Source organism: Salminus brasiliensis, chromosome 13, assembly GCF_030463535.1.
Source record: "Salminus brasiliensis chromosome 13, fSalBra1.hap2, whole genome shotgun sequence".
Lineage (NCBI taxonomy): Eukaryota > Metazoa > Chordata > Actinopteri > Characiformes > Bryconidae > Salminus > Salminus brasiliensis.
In genome coordinates this window covers 9,474,829-9,502,164 of record NC_132890.1, presented here as the reverse complement: position 1 = coordinate 9,502,164, position 27,336 = coordinate 9,474,829, and the positions used below count along the sequence as shown (strand labels likewise).

General features: G+C 41.0%; 1 protein-coding gene across 1 annotated transcript; it reads left to right on the top strand.

Moving 5' to 3' along the window:
• Positions 1-135: 135 nt before the first annotated feature.
• swap70b (switching B cell complex subunit SWAP70b) lies at positions 136-27,336 on the top strand. The gene is made up of 12 exons (XM_072695602.1): positions 136-266; positions 2,101-2,241; positions 7,389-7,562; positions 9,505-9,732; positions 11,671-11,817; positions 12,421-12,529; positions 13,328-13,509; positions 17,683-17,790; positions 21,070-21,236; positions 23,530-23,728; positions 24,872-24,968; positions 26,334-27,336. Exons 1-12 carry the CDS (start codon positions 171-173, stop codon positions 26,450-26,452), a joined length of 1,767 nt encoding a protein of 588 aa, XP_072551703.1. The 5' UTR covers positions 136-170; the 3' UTR covers positions 26,453-27,336.

Sequence of the window (27,336 nt, the reverse complement as noted above, 5' to 3'; positions counted from 1 at the left end):
GGCAAACCGTTAGGCACAATGGTAACAAGTGTGCTGGGCTGGTGAATGCTGAGTCCAGTCCCTTCAGTGCTCAGTCATGTGACTGCAGCCTCTCCGTCCCTCTGAGAGGAGCCTTCAGCCTGAGCGCACGCGCCACCACACTCAACAGTCCGGAGCTGCTGCCGCTCGAAATGGGACTAAGGGATGAGCTTCTGAAGTCAATATGGCATGCCTTCACAGCCCTGGACGTGGACAAAAGTGGGAAAGTGTCGAAATCTCAGCTTAAGGTACTCAAATTTGAGCTAAACGTCATGTTGTTTTCCTGTGTGTGTTAGAAAGGACTCCGACTCCCGAGTAGAGCGGAGTTCTCTCAGCCCCGAGTGAAGGAAATCGCGACGCTGCGTTCACGCGCTGTAAAACGTGTGAAAACTCACTTCTCAGGCGAGGTGGGATTAACAAGTGTGTGTGTGTGTGTGTGTGTGGTTTTTTGTTGTTGTTTTAGTTTTTTTTTTTTATTATACAGCAGTTTAAAGTTATGTTTTTAAAGAGTATATGTTATATTAAGTATATTAAGTATTGACAAGAAAGAGTAGAGTAGCCTAAACTGATGTTTATCCCTGTGAAATTGTCAGCATAATAAAAGTACCATAAAAAAAAGAATTTGACTAAAAATGTAAAATAAAATAAATGTATATTTCCAAAAAAAAAATGAGTAAAAAAATATTCCAATAATGCTGTTTTATATTTCTACCGTTTTTGCTCTACTTGTTTTCTTTTTATATATAAGGGTACTTTTATTAAAGCCAGGATTTGCTTACTTGCCCGTTTGTTCTCTATGATGGAAAACATCTTGCATAAGTTTAGCCAATGTAAATAACCTTAAAAAAGGTTCCCTATAGCACTAAAAGGATTTAACCATTGTCTCCAGCCAGAGTACATTTCCCCTGTTAAACACAGCTTTTCTTCTTTTACTTAGTAAGTGTTACTAAGAGGTCCTTACAGAAAAGCAGTGGAACATCTGTTGGTATCTTTAGCGTTGATCAGCATAGGAAATGTTTGCTGTTCTTCTCTCTTTTTTTTTTAACTCTTAAAAATGCTAATGCTCTAAATGGAGAGGTGTGAGTAACAGCAAATCCGTCCAGGAGCCCAGCCTAACTCAACCCAATTACACTCAACTCAATTTGAATGAACACAATTAAATGACAGTGACTAAATGTTTACAGAAGTATAAATCCATGCAGGTCAGAAAGTGTGCTGTCCACTCATCTCTGCTCTTTAGGAAGTGTTGTTTTAGAGGTTTGGTGTATTTAATCACAAAGTAGTTGCATTGACTGAGTTTTCTGTAGATCTGTTTCTGTAATCGTGTGTGGTTTGCCTCTCGTTGTTGTGATGAGGCGTAATGTCGAATCCTCCTTTAAATAGCTCTGGTGTGGTTTTCTACACTGGATGTCTTTCTCAGCAACAGCAACCTTCAACCTATTAATGAACTTGCTGCTGCAAAGTACAGTCGCATTTTCTACTGTTGGACTTCTTCAAGACCTGATTGACAATGAAGGGAGCTGTGGTGTTTTTAAGCTAGTGTTACTTTGAGGAGACATAGGCTGAGGGCCCATCTATTAAAAATGAGTAGGGTGGAAACTCTGTCAACTTGTTTTCAGTGTTTCTTTATCCGTATTGTAACGAAATGTGTAATAGATGGAAGTTACAGGGTCTTGCTCAGACATTGTGAATGTATGTGATTATTGATTTTTATAATGTTGGCAACCCAATGCTAATCAAATGCACAGTAGCTTATATCCTAATATTTCCACAATGGCAGCTGTCCAAGAGACGGAAAGGCATTGTGAGTAGGGATGCATGTGGACATTGTGGGCTGATGCTAAAATCCTATATTTTAGCATCAGCATTTAGATATCTACCGACCCAGATACTATATCTACAAGGATCAGTGTCCTGGAGAGATAAAGCATTCATATTCGTTCATATTTAAGCTTTGCCACAATGTAGATCATTGATCAGCCAAAATCATGCAAAACAAGTGACTGTGAAAACACACTGATCAGTCATGTTCAGTATTAAATATCTTATAACGTATGTCATGGTGTGAACTCTTCATTTTAGGTGCTTTCCCATAACCTCTGTACTGTGATGAAGATCCCTCACGATCCAGTGGCTCTGGAGGAGCACTTCAAAGATGATGACGAAGGTCCGGTCTCCACTCAGGGATACATGCCCTACCTGAACAGATTCATCCTGGACAAGGTGAGCTTCTTAAGCCCTGTTGTTCTTGTTGTTTTTGGGAAGCCTTTACCCTAACCCTGTATACAAAGGCCCTGTCTCAAACCCCTCCTTCATTCAGAGTGGCAGCCTTGTTCAGTTTCACTTCCAAAGGCCCAACTCTGAAAAAGTGAAAGGGTGTTTAGAGTCGGGCCAGCCTTAGCCTTTGTTCAGCCCATTTGTTCGTCATCACAGAAAGCAGGAAAGGTTTTGGAATGGAGTGCACAGACTGCAAACCTTTGAGGCAGCCAAGGAAAGCTGTTTATTTTAGCTAGGTAACATTGACTACAAATAATCAGAATTATAATACATTCAGTTGAAGAAGTACAATAAAGTAATTGAGATGCTGATTAAAAGAACAGAGTTAGAACAACACAGGTTTGGTTGCTGATCTTCTCTGTGAACTCCAGACACTGTATGGATTTGTTTAGTCCCACCAGCAGTTTAATGATGAACTGATTAAAGATAAACTGGAATTGTAAATACTGGTGTTCCTTAAGGAGAGCTTTGGAAGTGGTTAAGCTTACACCTTTAAACACACCAATAAATAAAAGATGATAAATACTCATCAGAAATAGTTTCACATGCAAATGCAGACCTATTTATACAGTATATTTCATTGATGTCCAGCAAAAACCATGTATCTTAATTCTTAAGTTTTCTTTTACGCACATAATTTGAATCTGGCAGTCGTTCTTTACGTTTCGTCATGATTTCATGAGGAACAGACCTATATAAAAGCTCCAAAATTACTTGGAATTAAATATTTTTACATTGACTTTGATTGAAAGTAAAGAACGTTTTTTCCCTCTCCAAATGTTGGACTTTGCATGATAGTGTCAGTTTTTATGCTGTCCTGTTTGTCTCAAGTGGAAAGGAATTGTATTGTACCAATTTTGATTCACTTTAGATTCAAGAGGGCTTTGTAAATCTGGCCTTTGTAAATCATTCCCCCTTGCTACTAATGGCTTCGAGACACACTTCAGCTCGGCAAAGGTCTGATAGCGTTGATGGAGAGTGCTGTTGAGTGGCTTTCTGAAGCTGCTCTGGGCTGTCATGTCCTTGTGCAAGCGGAAACAGATTAAGGAAGAGGCATATTTCACAACACCAGTGGTTTGAGTCTGTTGGTATTGTCTGGGGGGAAAAACCATTGTCATCATGTCATCAGTGTTGAGTTTATGAACTTACTGGATATTCGTTAATGTGTACGTTTCTGCTGGTGCGTATTTCACAAAACCTCCAATCTCCCAAACCCCCCACCCACGCCCTTTCGGCCCTTTGAGAACCGCCTTTCCCTTTTCCCTGCCCACCCGCTTGACCAACAGCCAAGTTTTCTGTGTAGATGTGTAGCCTGTTTGTACTCACTCACTCATTTGCTCCCTCTCACTCATTCACCGTCTTTCTTCCACCCTTCGCAGCTTTATTCATTTTTTTACTTGCACCCTGTCTTTGCTGGTATTCTCTTATTCAGCTTTTTGTAGTCCAAGTGAATCCTCCAATGTGGTGAAAAATATCAGCTACAGCACTTCACTTGCGGTCTAACATCTAACCACTGAGTATGACCTGTTCATCACATGACAAACACTGTTTAAGCACAGACTATTTTAAGGATCAGTTTAAAGCCATCTGAAGTTGAGATAAATAAGGCGTCCCCTGGTATGAAAGTGTGGATGTCTGTTTTTTAAATTGCATTTTTTAACTCGAAATGTGGTATAGAGTCGCTCTTCCTCTTTCATAGCTCTCTCTCAAATCCTGGAATGCATTGTTAATGAAGTGCCATGATGTCAGAAGGGGAACAAAAGAGAGCAGGGCCGCTATACAAGCGCAGGACCAAAATAGAGCCCGCACTGAGAGACCTATTTCTCTATGACTGTGTGGTCAAACATTTAGTGCATATCAGACCTCCTGGCCACCGTGATTACATCGTCTACATACAGTTCACATAACATAGTTCTGTCAAGTGTATTGGTGCATTAGTGTATTACTTACCTGACTTACGTTAGAAGTTATAAATATATCTTATAATTTCAGACCGTTTCTGAAAGGGATTTGTGATATAGCATCCCATGATTGTCATTGTTTTTCGGAACTGTGTGGGGTTAGGAAGAGTGTGTGTAAGTGGCGTTGAGGCCAGAGGCGGTGATAAGGCCTTGTTTATAAATCTCACTCGCTCTCCCCTCCACAGAATGCAAATGACCAGTTTTCTCTGGTGCTCAGCAGCAGCAGTGGCTCCACAAGGCTACTATTGTGTGGCCCTGCTGCGCGCAGAGCAAGACGGGAGGTGTGTGTGTGTGTGTGTATGTGTGTGACGAACAAGCTGCTACTTCAAAACAAACTGCCTGCCCAGTGGAACTGTGTGTTGGTGGATTGTGTTGAGCCAGCATTTCACAAGGCCTGTCTGCACATATTTTGTCCCCTTAACCTGTAAGGTTGATCGAACAACATCAAGAGATATGAATAGCACGGGACTGTGATTCAGGAATGACTGCACTGATGTTTCACTGTATTAACTTTGGTGTAGCTGGATTAGGAGAAGATTAGCCTGCTGACAAATGGACTGTGGTATTAGTAAAGGTGTTATCGTTTGAAAATACTCACAGAAAAGTACATGGACAGGGTTATTGAGTTCTTACCGTCCATTGAGATGTGAAAAGGATGACATTTACCCTTTAACAGGCATTGTAACCACACGGTAGACCTTTTCTCATGATCGAATTGCTGGAATACAATACTTTTGCTGTTTGACCTTATTTCCCTCATTGAATAGAGTGTGTAATGCCGTTTACATCCAATGGGTGGTCATGTTTAAAATTATATCTTTGTCTGAATGTATATTGGCATGAAGTGGCTGTTCAGTCATTTACTTAAAGCTACTTGGAAAATTCATGTAAGAAAAAATATCAACTCTCATGTTTTATTTTTGTTAATTGTCAGAAACGTGACAATAAAATGTGTCTTAAAAAGCTTGTGTGACTCCTCAGTTGAGTTGCCCAGATAGGGTAAATGGAATAGAATACTAATGTTAGCTCAGCATTAACACTGCACAAGATCATATCGTCAACTATTCTTGTTAGAGAAACTCATTTTTTCTGCCATAGCCATCATAGCCTAGCCTCCTTAAAAAAAACGATGTATTGAATAGCTATAGCTACAGCTTACAGCCATACCACCTGAGCACGCCCGATCTCGTCTGATCTCGGAAGCTAAGCAGGGGCTTTAAGGGGCAGTGGTGGCTCAGCGGTTAGAGCGCCGGGCTATCGATAACAGGGTTGTGGGTTTGATTCCCGGGCTTGGCAAGCTGCTACTGTTGGGCCCTTGAGCCCTTGTGCCCTTTACCCTCTCTGCTCTCCGGGCGCTGGAGTTGGCTGCCCAGCGCTCTGGGTGTGTGTGTACTCCCTGCCCCTAGTTCACTAGTGTGTGTGTGTTCACTACCACAGATGGGTTAAATGTTTCGCTGTACACTGTACAGTGACAAATAGTATAAGTTATAGGGACACACAATATAGGGACACACAATCATTTTTATGAGTTTCGTTTAGTCCCATTTGCCACAGGTGTATAAATTTAAGCACCTAGTCATGCAGTCTGCACTTTACACACATTAGTGTAAGAATGGGAGCTCACTGAATTCCAGTGTGGTGCTGTAATAGGATGCCACTGTTGCAGCAAGTCAGTTTGTGAAATTCCTTTCCTTCTAGGTATTCCACCACCGACTGAGAGTGGTATTATTGACATTAAGTGAAAAGGCTAAAAGTGCATGAAAAAGTCTTGTTTGGAACGGGATGTCACAAAAGGTATCCTGTAGGTGTAATGCGTAGGTGTCCCAATACTTTTTTCCGTATAGTGTATTTGTTAATAGTGTTAATAGCTGAATTATACAGAAATCCTAAAAAAAGATTCTTTAGTCACTAGTATTTACTCTCATGTATAAATTGTAGGTATATTAGTAATTAGCCACTTCCTTGCAGCAGACCCCCATTACTGGCTTCCTGTAGCAGCACACATCAGATGTAAAACTGGCCAACAAAGCCAAAAATAATTCAGCTGCTCCCTACCTGATTAGAAAAGTCAAAACCAGACCTGTACCGAGAGCCCTTCTGACTCGACCCACCATCTCTCAGGAAGCATGGAAGACAAGCATCAAGACCTTTCTTAGTCAAGACTTTCTTTGTGGTGGAAGAAACTCCCCCTTTCCCACCTCTTTTGAGCCTACCCTTAGTCTTAAGCTGGCCCTTCTGATGTGTGTTTAGCTCAGGTTTGTTTTTGAGACAGTCACTGGACATAAGAGATGGTAAAAGACTAGTGTTAGCGTTAAGCCCAGCACATATACCTCTTCACACCCCTGACTTTCAGCTAAACCTAAAGTTAAACCTTTCCTTCACCCTGCTGTCTGAATGCATATTTAGATGCCTCTGGTTCTTATGTCTATGTAGTTGTTAATTTGTCTGGTATGTGTCAGGAGCTGGAAAGGAACAAATGGAAAACCAGGCAGTTTGTAGGATTGTTAGCTGAGTGATTGATTGGGGTCACTGAGGTCAGAGTTTGGGATGTAAGAAAGCTTATGTCAACAACTTTAACTTAAGTCTCAGCTACAACCTTCTCAAATTACACAGATTAGGTCTCAAAAAAAATCCCCCACAAAAAAACACTTCAGCATTTTTATTATATTGCTAACTTGGACTTCGGCTGTGGTCACTCCGTACTGAGCGGGCCGGAGTCTAGTGAACATGAATGTGCCTCTAAAGAAGACTGTGTGTTAGCTGTCTGTATTTGACCATGTGGATTGTTTAAATGTGTGAGCACATTTGCTTGGTGATAATGCTGAGCTGTTTCCCAGCAGAGCGTCCAGTGAGTTAGGCCCCATTATCCGTGGCTCGGGTCGAAGCGTTCCAGAGGTATCCCTGGGAACGCCAGTTCAGTGCTAGAAGAAAGCAAGCAGTTCTGTTTGTTCCGGGCACCTCTTCCTGTTCTTTATACTAGATATTCCAGGAGATTTGATTCATTTTAGTGTGTACATATGAATACCCCCCCCCCCCCCAAAAAAAAACAAACAAACAAAAACAAACAAAAACAAAAAAACATTAGAACCAGATATTAGCGTATTAACCTGTTTGTGTTTGATGCTTCTGCAGGTCCAGGATAACTTTGATCGAGTGGACTTTAACAGGATGTGCTGGACTCTGTGCGCCAGAAAAAACCTCAACAGAAACCATCTGCTCATCTCCGATGATGATGCTTTCAAGATCTGGTGCATTTTCAACTTCCTGTCGGAGGACCGATACCCTTTGATCATCGTCGCAGAAGAGGTCAGACAGACACCACTGCTGCTCACTGTGAATCCATTATATAATCCATATAATTCCCAGGAACTCCCTGGAATTCCCATAGTCCAGTTCCCTGCTACAGTCCTGCTTGATAGTTGCATCAAATATTTTGCAAATTATTGATGCATCCAGTAATGCAAACAGACACACCTAACTTCTTTCATTTACCAAGTAATGGTTTGTAATAGTCACTAACTCAGCTTTTTTGTTTGGCTGGTCATATTGTATCATGCATAAAAGTCTCCAACACTCTGCTGACTTAATAACTGCAGTTCAAAACCTGCTGTTAGAGCTGCAAAGAAGGACAGACTCCATATTAATGACAATGGGTTTAGAATGGGATGTCATAAAAGGTATCCTGTAGGTGTAATGTGTAAGTGTCCCAATACTTTTGTCCATATAGTATATTTGTCCACGTTTATTGCTTTTTTTCACACCTCAACCACGTAATTACAACAATCAGGCAGTCGCATTTCACATTTGGTATGTGTAGAGATTGAGTTTGGTGTGTGCTCTCTACTGTCCTGTTGTAGTAAACAGTAACTGTAGCGTATAGTCTGTGTTGTGTGAACTGTTGTAACCACATGGGTCACTTGCTTATTAAGTAAATGCTCTTCATGCTGTTGTATTGCCCAGCGCTTGGGGCAAAAAAGGAACCGCTCAGCTTCATGTAACACTCCCCAGATTGTACTGTGTGGCTGTGTTGTCCTATATGCTGCTGATATTTTAGTAAAGGACGGGTGTGTTCCTGTAGACTAGTGACTGTGTTGTTGTATTGTTGTAGATACAGCAGGTATAGCAGTGGTATTCAGTCCTGCTTCTGGAGAGTTACCATCCTGCAAACTTTGACCCCGACCCTAATTCACCCCACCTGATCAAACTAATTACCTTCAGACGTTGACTGAATGTGGTGTGTTTAATATGGGTTGCCACCACTTTAATACCATAGCCAGCACTTAGCTGCAGCATAGCAACTACCTGGGAAATCATAGCAACCACTTAGCAATTACCTAGCAACACCAGAGCAACCACCCAGTGTACCACAGCAACCGCTTAGCAACCACTTAGCTACACCATAGCAACCCCTTGGGATACCATAGCAACCACTTAGCAACACCATAGCAACTGCTTAGCAACAGTATAGCAAGCACCTAATAACCACTTGGCAACAGCATATCAGCTAATTGACATACCATAGCAACAACCTAGCAGCCACTTAGCAACACCAAAGCAACCGCTTAGCAACACCATAGCGACTGCTTAGCAACAGTATAGCAACCACCTAATAACCACTTGGCAACAGCATAGCAACCAATTGGGATACCATAGCAACCACCTAGCAGCCACTTAGCAACACCATAGCAACTACGTAGCAAACACATAGCAACCACATAACAACATCATAGCAACTGCCTGGGATGCCATAGCAACCACCTAGCAGCCACTAAGAATCACCAATAGCTACATTATGTGAGAGTAATTTATTAATGCTTTCAAGCATTTTGTGAGTATATAAAAATACTCAGATGTTCAGTTCAAGGTTACACAGTTCAAGGTTCCTACTCAACTAGATGTTCCATAGCCCAGCATTACATGTAATAATTTTAACAACCTTTTTAAAGAAAGAAAAATCATAGAATGCTGAACACGCACCAACCACTCATTTAAGTGTTTAATGAAGATGCCTTTACTTTATATGCAGGCTTAGTTACTATAGCGATGATAATCCCTGGGTTTTATACCACTTAGTGTGGCCTGAAGAAAGAAGCTATGTAGGTGGTGGCTGGTCTTAGCCACACTTGGAGAGAATAAGTGAACATCTTACCCCTCAAGTGAAAAGCCAGCAGCCAATGATGTCCTCTGCACAATGCTGCTCTGCAGGATATACTGTTCTTGTGTTCAATCTCCATTCTTTGTTCCTTAGATTGAGTACTTCCTACGTAAACTGACGGAGGCGATGGGTGGCAGCTGGATTGAGGAGAAGTTTGAGGACTACAAGTTGCAGCTGGGCAGTAAGCAGCAGTGTCTGACTGCGTGGGAGCTGATTGAGCTGGTGGGCATGGGCCACTTTAGCAAGGGCATGGACCGTCAGACACTCTCAATGGGCATAAACGAGGTCTTCCAGGAGCTTATTTTGGATGTGCTGAAGCAGGTGCGTATTTAAGTTTTAACTGTTTTGTTATGGGATTACTTTACTTATTACAATCTGGACACCAGGGAGTCATCGCACCACTTATTACTGTACTTCTACATTACCCTCTAAAACTCATACACACCTCAACCAACTACCAATACCATGGACAACCCAGTAATCCTTCTTACCACAGTAAAAATAAGGTAAATGGCCTTTCCCTAACCCTGCCTTTACTCTGAACACACAGAAAGTTCCGCTGTTGACAGTGATTAAATCAGTTGAATGAGTTCAGGAAATGCTCCTGATGAATGAAATGTAAAGCTTATAGAGCTGCACATGAATGAAAATCTAGTCTGGACAAGGTTGGGTCTATCTTTTCTTCTGCACAAAGCTTTTATCTAGTGGTTATTATCCTATTATAATTATTATTAGTCTATAATAATAGCACGATTAGATGCTTCCACAGATTGCTTATTGGGTTTATGCCGCTTCCCTTGTGCTGTGTTGTCAGCAGGTAGAAAACACACATGCAAGTGATGTACAAGGCACAGATAATCTATAAAAAGTTACTTATTATAGTTATATATTATTATAGTTATATATTACTTACTATAATGCATTTCTTTGTTCTGTGTTTCCCCCAACACCATTCACATCGGCCCCCAGAGTTTACCATTATCACTATGGAAAAGAAGCATGATTGGAATTGCACTGAAGTTGGGTGCACTGTGATAGTTCTTGAGTATGTACAGATCTTTAAGGGTTTCCTGTTGGTTTTTGTAATCATGGTGACAATGAAAGGTGACTGAAGTGTGATGCTTATTACTAATTATTTGTGAGAATCAGGTGGAGGTGAGAGCCCCAACAAATATTAGGAAAATTAAGGTTCAGTTTCTGATGACAGATAGTCAAATTAGTTATAGTTATAGTTATAGACCAAACGTCTGTCCTGTATTGATGTCTGATTCGATCTGCGGTGGACAATGTTGTTGTGAAATCACTGGGGGTCTTCATTAATCCTGCTCAAAAAAGAAAGAGGAAACAGCTCATCTGGTGATTGCAAAATTGTACTTACTGGGCATACCTGAATTAGATCCAGAGTTCCTCATGTGCACAAAATGAGCGAGTATATAGTAGTCTTCTGATCAGAATAGTGTCTTGGTTAGTATGCAGTATGCGTTCATCATGTTGAATGCTGTAGTTAGAATTTGGTGGCTTGTAGAGAAACGCCTCTTCCTTTATATTGAGGAAAGCGATCACAGTGGTGGGGATAGAAAAAGCACTTTTTAGATATTGTTTAGATGTAGTCTTTAGATATTGTATTTTACGACACATTGGGTGTTAAACAGATACATGGTTCCTATTACCACCTGTGTAAACAATACAGATGACACATTTCACACCAAACCACTCGAAATTACTTGGGAACAAACCAGTGCAATTGCCCTTTTTGTTTTCCATCATGTAAAAGGAGCACAGTGCTGCCTTCATTGTTGGATGCACCTAGATAGTTCCTAAGTAAGTTCTGTAAAAAGATTTACAAAAATGTATAAAATGGGACTGAAGTGTGAAGTATAGTCCTGTTAATTTGCGCTGCCCTGCATTGGCCATGTAGTGACCTCTGTGTAGATTGCCCGCTGCTTGCTATGCAACTGAGCCATCTGTGAGAATAAATCTATGTTTTGAGAAATGCAGGTGGCATCAATGGAGCTCACTGATAACAGTGGTGTTTTCTGCTTTGGGTTTGAATCAGTATGCAGAGAGAAAGGAGAGGGGGAGGAGACTATTGCCAAGGCCAGATGTGCAACCACAGATAGAGAATACTAAGTAACAGGAAATCAGTCAGTGCACTTAAAATGAATACCTTGCCCTTTACCAGACATTAAAGACTGGCACTTTCAAAAAGGGACTCTTCATTAGCTTTGTACTCTATTTATACATCTACTGTATTTCCAGGGTTATATGATGAAAAAGGGCCACAGACGGAAGAACTGGACTGAACGGTGGTTTCTGCTCCGGCCCAGTTCCATCTCATACTATGTCAGCGAAGACCTGGCAGAGAAAAAGGGGGATATCATGCTGGATGGGAACTGCTGCGTTGAGGCAAGGCATTCTTTTCTGAAATCAGTCATTTATAGTATCAGTCATTTATCTTTTTACTCAGCAAATAAACACTTGCAGATTTCCATAGTTTAGAAACTGCTATAAAATATAATGTTTTTATTCCATTTACAATCACAATTTATTTTGTTCATATCACCCACCTCTAATTCAAACCATCTCTGACGTTTTCTTTAGTTTTTCAGTGGAGAGATGAGGCTAATATAATAGGTCTGTGTTATTGAAAAAGGTTTTGCATGACCAGTATGTTGTAGCTACATTAGCTAGTTACAGTTCAGACTCCAAATCTACAGTTTGGCCCTAAACTAAACCTACTGTAAGAGTCTCCACGCATTGAGACTGCGTTTCATTAATTTACTGCATTTATAACTAGGTGTCTAGGTTTTAACAGGCATAGGGCAGGGTTAGGATAAAGGGACTGTCCAAAAAAGTGAAACAGCAGTACTTCAGGCCAGCAGACGAGTGGGTGGAGTGAGGTCATACAGCATGTTGAGATATTCCTGTATGAAAAAATTTCTGTTATTCAGTCAATAGCTTTCCTTTTCCTGCATGACCGTGTGCTGACGAATCCTCCTCTCTCTGCAGTCACTACCAGATAAGGAGGGCAAGAAATGCCTTTTCTTTGTTAAGTGCTCAGACAAAAGCTTTGAGATCAGCGCCTCGGATAAAAAGAAGAAGCAGGAATGGATTCAAGGTAGGAAAGAGCCCCATGACTCACTTGAAGACATACAGGATTTCCTTTTAATCCAGTACTGATATAATTGCACTGAAATCTAGTGAAGTAGGACAACTTTGCCATGGCGGCACAGGAAGAGTTACTAACAGTTACTAAAAGTGAAAGAACAGACAAATTTGAAGGGGTGTCCAAATGTTTGTGGACACCCCTTGTAATGAATGCATTCAGCTAGTTTAGGTTGCACCCATTACTGACACACACAGCTTGTCTAGTCCCTGTAGAGAAATATTGTGAATAGAATAGGACTCTATGGAGCAGATGAATGTGAACATATTGGCACCATGCCTAATGTCAGGAGTGGGCTAGAGGGGTATAAAGCTCCCCAGCATTGAGCTGTGGAGCAGTGGAGAACTGTATGATCTTGATATCTGTGCTTCATCCAATACATTTAGGATTAGTTGGGGAGTTTGGAATGAGCTGCGGTGGGGATCATCCAACATCCTGACCTCACTAACTTGCTCTTGTCGCTGAATGCAATCAAATCCTCACAGTAATGCTCCAGAAGAAAGCCTTCCCTGGACAGTAGCAAAACCTTTCTCCAACAAAAGCAGAATAAACTCTTTTTTTATTACCCTTCATTTCAGGAAAAAAACAAGGAATGATCAGGTGTCCCAATACTTTTGACCAAGTTAAGTAAATTGTTCTACTGTGTAAAATTTGCCTGTCTCTCTTTCCCTCTTCCTCAATTTCTCTCTCTCTCTCTCTCTCTCTCTCTCTCTCTCTCTCTCTCTCTCTCTCTCTCTCTCTCTCTCTCAGCTATTCAGACATGTATCTCTCTGCTGAAGGTGGGGCGGCCGGCTCCGCACCGCGAGGCGCGGCAGAAGCGGCGCGAGCTGCGGCAGAAACAGCAGGCTGAGCAGGAGCAGCTGGAACTCAGAATGAGAGAGCTGCAGACGGCCAATGAGAACAAGCAGAGAGAGCTGGAGGCCATGAGGAAGGTCTGTAAGCTTCTCTAATTACAGGAAATGTTCACCGCACTCTGCCCCCCCCTACACCAGGGGTCATCACTTTTGTTTGTTAAGCACAGTGTGGTGTTTTCCCTACTACTATATTGCACCTTGGCATTTGTCCCATTTGTGAAGGCTTCTGTCATTATGAGTGTTGGTATTTTAGCTCTTGAGGTCTTCAGCTTCTGCTGCAAACCAGGGTAATGTTTAACTGCTCAAAGCCTAAGCTCTAGAGACTACTGATTTGGACTCGAATGATACTCAGAATTGTCTCAATGTCACAAAGATGCGACATGTACTAGATGACCTGTACAATTACCAACACGTACTCTACCTCAGAGACAAGGTCGAAACCAGTAACTAAAACAGGAACAAAGACTTTAACCACATTTATCCATCATGAATGTGTATTTCCACAGGAACTCTCGATGGTTCTCTATCACACTGTTTGTTATTCATGGATGCAAATTTGACTGAAACCTTCAGTTCTTCTGGCAGCTTTTCTGCTCATTCATTAATCCCAATCTCAGAAGAAACCCTTCAGTAGAAATTCTGTTAATTAGCTATTCATTAGAGTTTAAATCAGATTAGGCCCACTGTGTGGTTTCACCCCCGTCAGGGTGGGGGTTGGAATATAAAGATTTAGTGTGTGTGTGTGATGAGGGTGGGGTGACTGGGGGATGGGTGTTTCGCTTGCTCTCTTAACCCTACTTAACCCGTGTTTCCAGTCAGCTCTCGTTATCCTGATTACATTTTCCTTTCAGATACTAGAGTATAATCAACTAGTGGCTTATGTAGCCCAATCCTGTCTGGGGCCTTAGAGACCTTTGATCTGAGACCTCTGACCTTTGAAGGGTTTAAAGCAGCTAAATGGTTCTAAATTGTGGATTTGAGTATTGTGAGTAGTTTCCAACTAGCCGACTCTGTAGACGAATGTATAGCCCTTAAAAGTTGCAGTTATCACCCACAATAATAAAAGTATAATGCGATTTTAAATAGAATATTTCTCATAGCTCACTGAAACAAGTCTTTCTATCTGTCTGTCTGTCTGTCTGTCTGTCTATCTCTGTATGTATGTCTGTCTGTATGTCTATATCTATTTGGCTGTCAGTCTATCCATCTATCTATCCGTCTGTTTGTCTCTCTGTCTAGTTTTCTATCTACCTGTCTGTTTGTTTGTCTGTCTATACATCGATCAATCCAATCTACCCATTTATCTGTCTGTCCGTACATCCATCCATTCAGCCCTATCTGTCTGTCTGTCTGTCTACCTATCTACCTATCTATTTGGCTGTCTATCTGTTCATCTATCCATCTATCTGGATGTCTAGCTTTCTAGCTATCTGTCTATCTGTCTGTCTAGCTAGCTCCATAGCTTTTCATCTGTCTGCCTGCCTACAATCTACATATTTATTTGGCTGTCCATCTGTCTATCTGTCTGTCTGTCCATCCCTAAATCCATCTGTTTGTCCATCCATCCAGCAATCTATGTATCTATCTAGTCACCTATCCATCCTTCCAGCCAGCTATCTATCCTTCTGTCGGTTTGTCCACCCATGCATCCATTTATCCATATCTATCTATTTTATTATTAGCATTTACATTTATAGTATTTAGCAGAAGGCTGTGTCCAGGTTGACTTACAAAAGTACACCATTGAAAATATTCTTTTTTTATTAGTTGTGCATCTCACTATGTAGTAAAACATGTATTCACATTTATATTCACATGAAAACTCTTGATTACTAAGGGTTAATGCTGACAATTGCCCTGACTATTGCTGACAAAATGCATCCACAATAAGTATCCTTCAGGATTGCTGACCTTAGAGTTGGTTGTAGTTTTTGGGCTGACTCAGCGAGGTCACCTTATGACAACTGACCGTAATAAACAAACTTTTGATAATTCTGAAACACACTTGGCTTGTATAAGGCAATCAACACATGCATTATACAGTATTTCACAATGCTGTAGAGCACCACTGTGCTACTGTGCAGAAAGTGTGAAATGGTGACAATCATTGGACTTACTATGCCAACAAGTTCTCTTTGTCTGACCCCCGTGAGGGTGAGATGAAGTGTGAATGGAAAACAATATGCCATTGATGAGTCACTGCCTACCCCACTTAGCCCTTACACAGAGCAGGACAATAAGTGCACCAGGAGATGGCTAGCCTGAGCCTCACTCGTTCCAGTCCTGCGGAGCTCACTCTGAAACACAATACCTGCCCTGTCTGTCAGCTCTACCACCTGAGACATTTCACACTGCCCTGCAAGGCTGCCAATGGTGCTCTCATTTCAAATCACACCTGAACACTAATGAATAAGAGGCAGGGAAGTGATTACAGTTGCATATAAACTAAATCACTATCATCAGTAAAGATTAGCGATCAGTTCCTCTTGTAGCCATGCTGACATGACCTATGTAGTTTATGTTTTCTGTGGTGCTGTTTTAGTAAGTGGGAGAGCATGTGCTTAGTTAGAAGTGTTAGTCATTTACACTCCCTGACACTTCGCCTTGTCTCAACAATATCTGTGTATTCTTTCATTTTCACTGTTACTTTTTTAGGTGAGGCAAACTTTAAACTTTATCGTTAAAAAATGTGAAATCACTTATAATGAAAATTTTCTAAAATATCTTACATGTAGAATGCATAAAGAACATGTAAAAACAAAAACCTGTAGTAACATGCTTCAGATAGAGATAGAGATCATTATTATATATAATAAAAAAAAGAAATGTTACATGTGTCCAGAATGGTGAACAGGACTGAAGATTCTTCTGAACGTAAAGAACGCTGAGAATATACAGTTATATAAAAATCTAATATAACTTTATTATAAAAGTTATATTATACATTTATATAAAATTATATTATATAAAATTACATAAAGTTAATTAAATGAACAAGACTGTTACTCATAAAACAGATTTAAAGTACTTATACTTCATTACATGACTATTCTGAACACCATGGAGTTGATGTGGAGTTTTTTTTGCAGCTTTGCCAGTGTGGTGTTTGTCGTCTTTTCACCCACAAATGGCAAAGTCAGTATGGCAGGAAGGAGTGTGTGTGTGTGTGTGTGTATACATGATCTGCCTCTTTCAGGTTTATGTGTATTGGGTTTTTTAAGGAGTCCCGCAGCGTTGAGGTTTATTGTTGGCCATGTTCTCTGTTGCATGCTGCTTTATTAGTGCCCTGCTTTCTCCTTGCTCGCTGCTAATGACCATCACTGCTGTGCTATGTGCTCAGTAAAGATCTTATGATCATCTCTGAGGAGCAGACTGGACTGTTGCCTTCTTTAATTGCCAGCACTGTTAACGATGCAATGTTGCCTTGAAGCCTACTTAAAAAGAAGACATGCTTAAATGCCTAGAGCATTTTTATGCACTTACTACCAAAGTAGTGTTTTGTGGGTGTTGGTGCATAAACGGTTTAGCACATGTCTTTTTATTGAAGTTACAAAAAGTGTTGTAGTCGGTGTAGAGCTGCAGCAACTTATCATTTGTGGCATTTGGTGAAACACTCTTACTGGTATGGGGTGGGGAATCGAACCCCAGTCTGTAGTGTGGAGGGCAGTGCTGTGCTGTAGTGCTGCAGTGCTGGGGTCAAAGCATAGGGTCAGTCATGCCGCAGCACCCCTGCAGCAGAAAGGTATACTTGGTTAAGGGCCTGACGGTAACGGCTTAACAGACTTCACTGTTGAACCCACAACCCTGTGATCAATAAGCAATATAAAGAAGAGAAAGTGTCTTTATTGTCATTGTACTTATACACTGATGCAGTGTATGGACTTGCTCAAGGGCCCAACAGTAGTAGCTTTACAGACCTGGATAACAAACCAACAACCCTGTGATTAATAACCCAGTGCTCTAAGCACTGAGCCACAAGTCACCGAAATTAATGCCTTTGCATATCCCAGTTTAGAAAGCTAGGGTCAAAGTGCAGGGTCAGCCATGCTACAGCACCCTGGGAGCAGAGAAGTATAAGGGTCTTGTTCAAGGGCCTAACAGTGGCAGTTAACAGACCTGGGTAGCGAACCAACAATCTTGTGATGGTCAATAATAGTAACTAGTAACTAGTACATTATAAACTTGTTTATTTATTGTGAACTGTAAGTTGTCATTAAGCATGGCTGTCATTTTTTCTTCGTCACTACCCAGAAACTGGAGGAGGCGGCAGCTAACGCAGCTGAGGAGGAGCGCAGGCGCCTGCAGACCCAGAACGAGCTGGAGGATCTCTACAGAACCGAAATGGAGAAGGAAAAAATGGTACAAACATATTATTCTAATACTGTAGGAAATGAGTGGAATTGAGGTATATTAATCCACTGGGGTGTATGACGGCGTGTCAAATCTGATGTTTCTATTAATATCTTTGTGATAATATAGCCCCGAAATACGGTTCATACATTTCCTCAATCTGTAGAGCCAGTCCTTTTCGATTACATCTCATTTCCAGATTATACCTAACTCACATCCGAAGTTTTGAGGCAATGAAGACAGGTCAAGATACTCGTCTCTGCCTCTCCCTGTATCTAACTGGTGGATTTGTGTGTCCGTCATCTCTTTCTCATCTGTAATTGGTTGTTTGGGATGTGCAAAGGGTTAAAAGAATAAGCCATAAGAGGTCATGCATTACGGTGATTTTAGTGTGGTCACAGGATGTCAAGCATGACAATATAGTATAATAATAATAATAATAATAATAAAAAATAAAAATTATATATAAATGTATTATGTATCTACCAAGATGTAATTAGGAAAATCTGTTGTATGAAATCATAACACAGGCTGCTTGCTTCACACCGTTTGGCTAAAGACTGTGTCTAGTTTTGCTTCATGGTAAGTGGAAATTCCCAAATTTTGAAGTCTTGAAATGATGGTCAGAAGCCAGCTCTTTGAGTGACATCACATCCTCATTACGAGTCGTGCACCAATGGGGAGTTTGATGACTCTTTCATCCGTTGATCCGTATTTGTGCTTTTTTAGGAAGTTCTTTTTGGTGTAACTTCTGTTTTCTGCTGTTATTCTCTGAATGTGGAAGCTCCCACAGATACGTGGATCTGATAATATGCTGAAATGCAACCACATTCACACAGAAACACGCACACATATATACACTATGTAGTCCATAAATAATGGGACAGTGGCACAGCTGTTTAGTTGTTTTGTCTCAGTGCTTCAGTCAATTGACTTGGAAATGGAATGGCACAGAATTTCAGAATGCATTAATTCAGGCCCTACATAGTTACCTATTTTAGGTGAACCTAAGTAACAGGAACCGAAGTCCTCTTGACATCATCAGGTTCTGAGGATCTTCTCTGGCGAAGCTCTGCCAGGCTGTAATGCAACACTTGTTTACTTCTGCTTGTTTTGATAGATTTTTGGCTCCAGTACTGAAGTATTGGAATACATCTTCACTGGTGCTCAGGCCATGTAGTTGAACAGTCAGGAACACTTTGCCTCAGAAAAAGCTTTAGTGATGTTTTTGAGTCATCATTCTGGTGCAAGGTGAAGAGCTGTCCACTGAGGTTTGAGGTAGTTGGCTGACATTGGCAGACACACCACTAAAAGGTTGTTAGTCTCTACTCTTCTAGGAAGGCTTAACACTAGTATCAGAAGGTCGGGTACCAATGATGGATGATTAGTGCCTCAGAAGTTTGCTAGTGTTTCCCACTAATTAAGAAGTTCCACTATATAGTATTAAATAAAAACTATTTTCATCAGCAGCAACGCTGCCCCATGACACATTTATGACTACATCCAGGGTGATGTTTATTGATCCATATTAACAGACATTTCATCATGATTGAAGGAGTTCCTCTGTCATCTTTTCTGTTGTCTTCTGTGGTCTTATGAAACTGCTGTTGCCCACAAGTGGCAGAAACACATTGACAGCACAACAACTCTCAAAAGTCAAGCAAGCCTCAAAACCTTATTCTGCTGATCCCCCTGAGGGCGGGTTTATACTTAGGAATGAAGTGATTGACAGCTTTTGGCTAGAAGAGACCATCTGCAGGACCTGCATAGCACCCTTTCAGTTCATTACATGGAGTAGCTGCGTTGTAGTGGAACTAACATCAACTGCACTTTTACTCTTACTGGTCAAATCCAGAGGAAAAATCTGCTTCTGTGCTGTTAGCTCAGTGAAGGCAGTCTGAGACATGCTCAGTCTGGGAGAAGAGGGGGGGGGGTCTACTCTGGTCTCCACTGCACAGACTCTGGTTGCAAATTTGGCAACATGGCGGACAGCTTTGGCTTCATTCCATGGTCGAAGCATCCAAGTGTTCTACAGTAATCTACATTTACATTTGTGGCATATAGCAGACGCTCTTATCCAGAGCAACTGGAAGCAAAAGTGCTTCATTATTTACTCAAGAAAAACCTCAGCTAGTTTCAATAGACCAAAAATTAAAAAATACCTCTAAGTACTATTAAACACAAGTCAATAAGGAGACCATAATACTATATAATTTGAAGACAGTGAGCGACTCAGTGAGCCGTTCAGACACCCAGGGTAAGCTCGTTCTACCACTTCGGTGCCAGGACAGAAAAAAGCCTGGACACCAGTGGATTTTAAGGGATGGTGGGTCAAGCCGTGCTGTACTTGAAGCTCGAAGGGCTCTTGATGCAGACTGGCTTTTGACCATTGCCATCAAGTACGGAGGGGCTGGTCCGTTCTTGGCTTTGTAGGCCAGCGTCAGGGTTTTGAATCTGATGCGGGCAGCTACAGGAAGTCAGTGAAGAGAACGCAGCAAAGGAGTGACATGGCTGAACTTAGAAATGTTAAAGACGACCCTTGCCACTACATTCTGAATAAGTTGCAGGGGCCTGATGGAGCCCCATGGCAGAAGAGAGTTGCAGTAGTCAAGTCTTGAAGTGGCGAGAGACTGAACGAGCACATAGGTGGCCTCTCTAGAGAGGAAGGGTCGAATTCTCCAGATGTTGTACAGGAGAAATCTGCAGGGCCGAGTTATATTTGCAACATGACTTGAGAACGATAACTGATCATCCTAATTGAAGCAAACATTTACAGGCGGTATCTGATTGGTTTGTTTTGGTTTTTATCCTTGTGATGCCCTATATAGTCCTTTTGCCAGCTCACTTGTAAGTGAACAAATACAGCGAGATCAGCCAGTTACTTGTGCTTCTCTAGATTGGGGGAGACTGTGTACCCTTAGACTAAACCTTTTGATTCAGTTCTGTACTTTCACTTTAGTCATTGTTTCATTTTAAACCCTACAACTAAACTACAAACAACAACTAAAACTGTGACATTCACTTTCCACTGACCTGCAGACTCCACTGCATGTTACACACACAGGTGAAATGGATGCTAGCGGTAAGAGAGTATTAAGGGAAGCTGTTATGAAAACTCTGTTTTCTCTGTAAAAGCCCAGTAAGCTATTTCTAGGACAATGTGTCTTATCTCTGTTGTCAGGTATGTTAACCAATAGTCTGTTTCTTGACAGACTAAACCTCAGTCATCAAATGTGTTTGCCTGATAAGCTGAGGTAATATTAATGTGTGTGTGTGTTTGTGTCTTAGGTGCGGCTTCAGATGGAGGAGCAGGTAGCGCAGAAGTCCAGTGAGCTGGAGCAGTATCTTCAGCGTGTGCGGGAGTTGGAGGATATGTACCATCGCCTGGAGGAGGCGCTAGAGGAAGAGAGGGAGGCCAGGCAGGATGAAGAAACTGTGCGCAAACTGCAGGCCAGGTACACACACCCACACACACACACACACATTCACACATGGTCATACACAAATGGGTAGTAAATGAGTAAATATCTACATTCAAACATTCACATTTTCAGATGTTACATCATTCTCTAGAGAATTTGAGAATTTGTCCAAAAGTTAGTAGACACCTGCTGAGTTTATCCCTGTCAACTATTAATTTGCTGCAGTAGCCGCCTCTAATCTTCTTGAAAAGCTTTACATTAGCTGTTGGATCGATAGTGTGAGGTTTTTAACGATCTCAGACACAGAAGCATTAGAGAAGTCAGGTACTAAATGTCCCTCCAGCTAATCCCAAAAGAGATATTTGTGGACACCCCTTTTAATGTAAATGCATTTTGCTACTTTAGGTTGCACCCATTGCTGACGTGAATGTACAAATGAGAAACACGGCTTGCCTAGAAAAGTACTGCCCACAGAATGGGACTCTGGAGCAGATAAACAAGAACCTTTCAATACCATGTCTAATGCCAGGCATGGGCTAAAGGGGTGTATTGGGCAGAACTGTGTTGGTGGTACTTCATCCAGTACTTTTGGGATGAGTTGTGGAGTTGGGGGTGAGGTGAATGATCATAACGTCCACACCTTTTGTCAGTAAGGCAAACAAGCACATTAGGATAGGATGTCATTAGAATAGGGAGCACTGGGCAGACCACAAATCATCATTTACGATGGAGGGAGAAGTGACAGAGACGGTGGAGCGTCAGAGGATGTGAACTTCTGTGATTGCCGGCTGTAGCGTGTGGTTCCTGTTCCCTGTCTGACCCTTCCCAGGCATGCTTTCTTCCTGCTTTTGTGCTGACCTGTTACCAGCTCAGCATTTTAAACACTCGCTGTGGGCTCTTTCTCCCTAAGTAGTGCTCTGTTTCTGTGCGATTAAGTGATTTGGTCTTTTTCGGGACAAAACAGTGGATATCCTTAATAGTAACTTTACAGGAGAAACGAAAATCTGGTTTTGTGCTGGTCTGTTTGTCATGAAATTGTAAGCCAATGGGAAGAATAACTGAGGTTTTCATATAAGGCCAAAAAAATGTACAAAAAAACCTAAGTAATGTAATTTTGTTTAATAGTGATGATATACAGTTGGCTAAATACATATGTTGGTCACTTTTAATATAATGAAAAACATAACCTCTGCACATTTTTGCTGATGCCAGTTATTGTGGGAATACATAGTACATCTTAGTTGATTAATTTAAATTACAGAAAAAAAATAATTGTGACTTATGCAAAAGCTTCAAGCCCTTCCAGTTATTAGCTCTGACTTTTTAGGTCTTAATTGACTCATTGGAACTAGATAAGCTGGTTAGGAATTTTTTATTAGGAATTGAAATACATTTGCTGAAAAGTGATAATTAAATAAATAGCATCAACCAAAACTGTTATTTGCAAACACCTTTATGTACACTACACTCTTCAAAATAAAGGTGCTACAACGGGTTCTTTAAATGATGCCACAGAAGAACCATTTTTCTAAAAGAAATGTACACTATATGGATAAAAGTATTTGGACACCCTCTCATTCATTGTTTCTTCTGAAATCAAGGGTATTAAAAAGAGTTTATCCTGCATTTGTGGGAGTAACTGTCTCAAGGAAACACTTTCTACTACATTTTGGAGCATTGCTGTGAGAGTTTGATTTAGCCACAAGAGTGTTAGTGAGGCCAGGATGTTAGATGATGATCACCACCGCATCACAGCATCATCATCCCCAACTCCCCAACTCATCTCAAAAAGTATTGGATGGAGCACCATCCATCATTCCAGAGAACACAGTTCCACTGCTGCACAGATGAATGCTGAGAGGCTTCATACCTCTCTAGCCCATGCCTGGCAGTATTTTATTAAAGGCACTAGACAGGTTGTGTGTGTGCATATGCACATCTGTGTCAGCAATAGGCACATTCATTTGAAGGGGTGTCCACAAACATTTGGATAATATGTGCAAATAACATCTTAAAGGTCTAAAAAAGTCAACGTAAAGGTTATTTTATCAATTGGAGGTTCACTCACAGCTCCATTACAAAAAGGTTCTGTATGGAAGCAAAAGTGGTTCTTCTGTGGCACCACAGCAAGAACTACTCAAATGCCCAATGATTCCAGGTAGGCTTCGGACCTACCGCAACCCTGACCAGGGTAGTACACAGCTGTGGATTATTGCTGACAGAGATTTATTACTTGTATCCACTCATTCCACTCATTCCTACACCCTTATGCTCTTGCTAAAGTGCTGAAGAGTGTGTTCAGCCTTCTGTGTGTTGTGTGGTGCAGGCTACTGGAGGAAGAGGCAGCAAAGCGTGCAGAGCTGGAGCAGATCCACTTGCGGCAGCAGCAGGCCATATCACAGACGCAGGCCGAGAAGGAGGAGCTGGAGCGAGAGCGACTGGCCAAAGAGGATGCCCTGCAGGCCGCCATGCAGCAGCTGCAACATCTGGAGATCGAGAGGCAGGGGGCGCTAGAGCAGTATGAGGTACCTCGCATATTGTGCATCCATACATGGGCAAGCACATGTGCTGTGCATTATTACTAGAGATGGAATATCAATCTATAAAGCCATTGGGCTGATAAGGATCTGAAATGTATCTGAGTCAGCCTGGGAACTAATATAACCTATAGTGGAACTTGCTCACACACAGTGATGTCATGTTTCTAGCTTCTTCCTTCCCGTTAAGCAGGTTAGTAGAGTGTTTTAGTAGTTTCAGCATGACAGCCTATTTTTAGAGGAGCAACTTAAGAGCGTAAAGCAACATCAGTAGCACAGCTTGATTTGTCATACTATAAAACAGTGATTATTAAAGCAACATTATGTAGCATTTTCACCTTAAAGCAGCTTTAAAACTATTGTGATGCTCCACTTGTCTTGGCTCAGCACCCCAGAAAGGTTTGGTCATATGAACTGCATAACCCGAATCATATTTGTGTAAAATCCTGCAATATTACTCTACTGCATCAGTCCACATGTATTTTCATCACTTTTAGTGATGGTTCTGTATCTTTCAGCTTGTCCAGAAATGCATGTGTAAAGCATGTCCTTGAGTAATTAAGACGCAAAGGCACAAACTACACTTCGTGACTGTAGGGGGAGCTCAGGAGCAATAAATGCCAGCTCTTGCATAATGCTGCTTTAAGCCTGGTTCTGAAGTAGCCCTGCAAAGCACTAGCTTAACTATATGAATGGGACAAGTTCAGTACATGTTCATTCCAAACATTCATTTTCCAGCTTAACTATTGATAGCAGAATGTAAGTAACAGTACTTAAGTTCCCAATAGATTTCTGACAGACATCTGCATGATCCTCAATGGGCAATTTATTTGATTTTCAATTTTCTTTTCTTTTACTTTTTACTTTACTTTACTTTAGTGTACCTTATTGTGTGTGTTTATATATATATTCAAAGTAAGCATTTAATTGTACAGTGTTGTACATTGTACAGTTGCTTGTTTCTGCTGTGCATATGACAAACTCTTGAATCTAGACAAAAGAGTGAACTGAATTTTTGGTCTAGAGCACTCTCTAGTGGCCTGAAATAGCAGTGCATCAGCAGTGCTGGTTGAAATGTCTGTCTCTATGGCTGCTTGTGAGCTTTAACTCTTTGTTGATCTTCCTGGACAGGAAGTAATGAAGAAACTAGAAGATGCTGCCAATAACACAAAGAGCTGGAAGGATAAGGTGGCCCATCATGAGGGACTCATACGTCTCATACAGCCTGGTAAAAACTTATGATTACATAACTCTTATCTTATTCTCTCTGGCTTTTCCTCTCCCCACACTTTTTGGCAGAAAAGAAACTTAAATAGAGGAGCTTCGAATGGTTCTTTGAGCGGTACCATAGAAGAACCACTTTTGGTTACATAAATAACCATGTTTGTAATAGAGCGTGAAGAACCTTTTAAAACCCTTTTACTTATCGTAAAGGTTCTTTACCAGTTCAAAGGTTCTTCACTCGCTCTTCTCTTTTACAAAGATGGTTCTTTATGACATTGAAGATGGTCTTTCTATGGCATCACTTAAAGAACCAGTGGAAGAAACATTATTTGTAAGAGTGCAGACAATGCTAATGTATTGTATCTTCAAAATGGCAACTTTACAGAAAAAGGAAAAAGCCCTGTTTATTTTCAATGGAGGAAAATATTATTAATGAGTAATTTCAAATAATTTCTATTGGTTTATTTACAGTAAAGTTCTGACACAATTTCCAGATGCACATTATATCAAAAAGTGAAAATATACATACTTTTATATGTCCAAATGTTTGTGGACAGCCCTTCTAATGAATGCATTCAGCTACTTAAGTTGCACCCATCGCTGACACTGATGTCCAAGATGTGCGCACACACACACACACACACACACACACACACACACACACACACACAGTCCCCATGGAGAAGCACTGCCAACAAAATATGACTTTCTGGAGCAGATAAACATGAGCCTGTTGGCACCATTCCTAATGCCAAGTGTGGGCTAGAGGGCTATAAAGCCCCAAAGTGCTGAGCTGTGGAGCAGTGGAATGATGGTGCTCCATCCAATACTTCTGGGATGAGTTGGCGATGAGGTGGGGTTGTGATCATCCAACGGCCTCACTAACGCTCCTGTCACTGAATTTATCCTGTAAATATAATATATATATAATATATTTTGGAATGCTCCAAAATCTAGCAGAAACACTTCACTGGACAGTAGAGGCAGTAAAAGCAGGATAAACTCTTTTTTTTTTTATTCTTTGATACTTTTGATGTAGTCCATATAGTGTACAAGGGTTTTTGGGTGAACATGTTGAGAAGCTAAGCAATGCTTATTAAATGGACAACAGTAACATTGCAAATCATTCTACAGCCATGGTCTTACTCCTTTCTTTCCAAATCAGCTTATTGTTTAGATACCAGAGAATACCACCTTTTAGAGGTGTATTAGGAAATCTCTTCAGAGAGAATTACTTTTACACCTTTACCTGAGGGAGGATATGTGTGTTTTTACCATCTGATTATTCATAATGAAAGTTAATGCATGATTATTGTGTGTGTGTGTGTGTGTGTGTGTGTGTGTGTGTGTGTGTGTGTGTGTGTGTCAGGCTCAAAGGGGCCACAGAAGATCACCAACTGGGGCCCTGCAGCCTTCACAGAGGCTGAGCTGAGTCTGAGAGAGAAAGACTGGCAGGAGAGGAAAAACAGGCCTGCTCAGACCCAGTGAGGCTCCACCAGTGTTCTCCCGGCCCCCAATTCAACGCTGATCCAACATTCCTGTAAATATAACCACTACTGAAGTGGATACACTGCCTGCGTGGGCTCTGTGTCTGATTCCGTTCAAAGGGACCTGTTAGACGGCGCGTGTGACTGCATAGTAGAGTCTAATCTCTAGCTATCTGTTCTCATTTCAGTCATACTGTAACATTCCAGGGCATTGTGCCACTTCTGTGCCGGCTTTGAAGGGATTTTATACATTTGATTTTTTTTTTTTAAGTGTCACACTCTATGTGAGTATGTTGATTTAGATGTATTTTCTGCCAAAGTGACGACAGATGTTCCACAGAAATGTCAAATTTAAAGTAATTGTCAAAATTTTTTTGACAAACAAAACAATTTCTTCATTGACCAAGTAACGTCAATTCAAGCATTTTAAATAAAGCATCTAACCTTTAACCTTCATGACGTCTTTAATTTAGTGTATAAAATGATTAAACTCGTAACTCGTAAAAGAGTAGAAAGTAGAATCGGGCACCAGAAACAGTAAAATACTGTTAAAAAAAAAAAAAAAGTATTACGTAACGTATGAAGGAGTGTTTGATGTTTGAACGTTAACTGTAGAAATATTTTTTTTGTACTTTGTGTAAAATAACATTTTCTATTTTTTTTTTCAACTGGATTAATGAGAAACACAACACCGTGTGGAGGCCCGACTGCAGTATTAGTGTTACAATATCAGAGTGGTGTCATTAACCAGATTTTCTCAGATGTTTCCAAGATGTTTCAGCCATGAACAATATGGTGTCTGTTTGCATCAAACTAACAGCATAATGTCCAGCCTTGAGGTCATATTTGTTTATGAAGATCCAATAAAACTACAGATCCATTGAT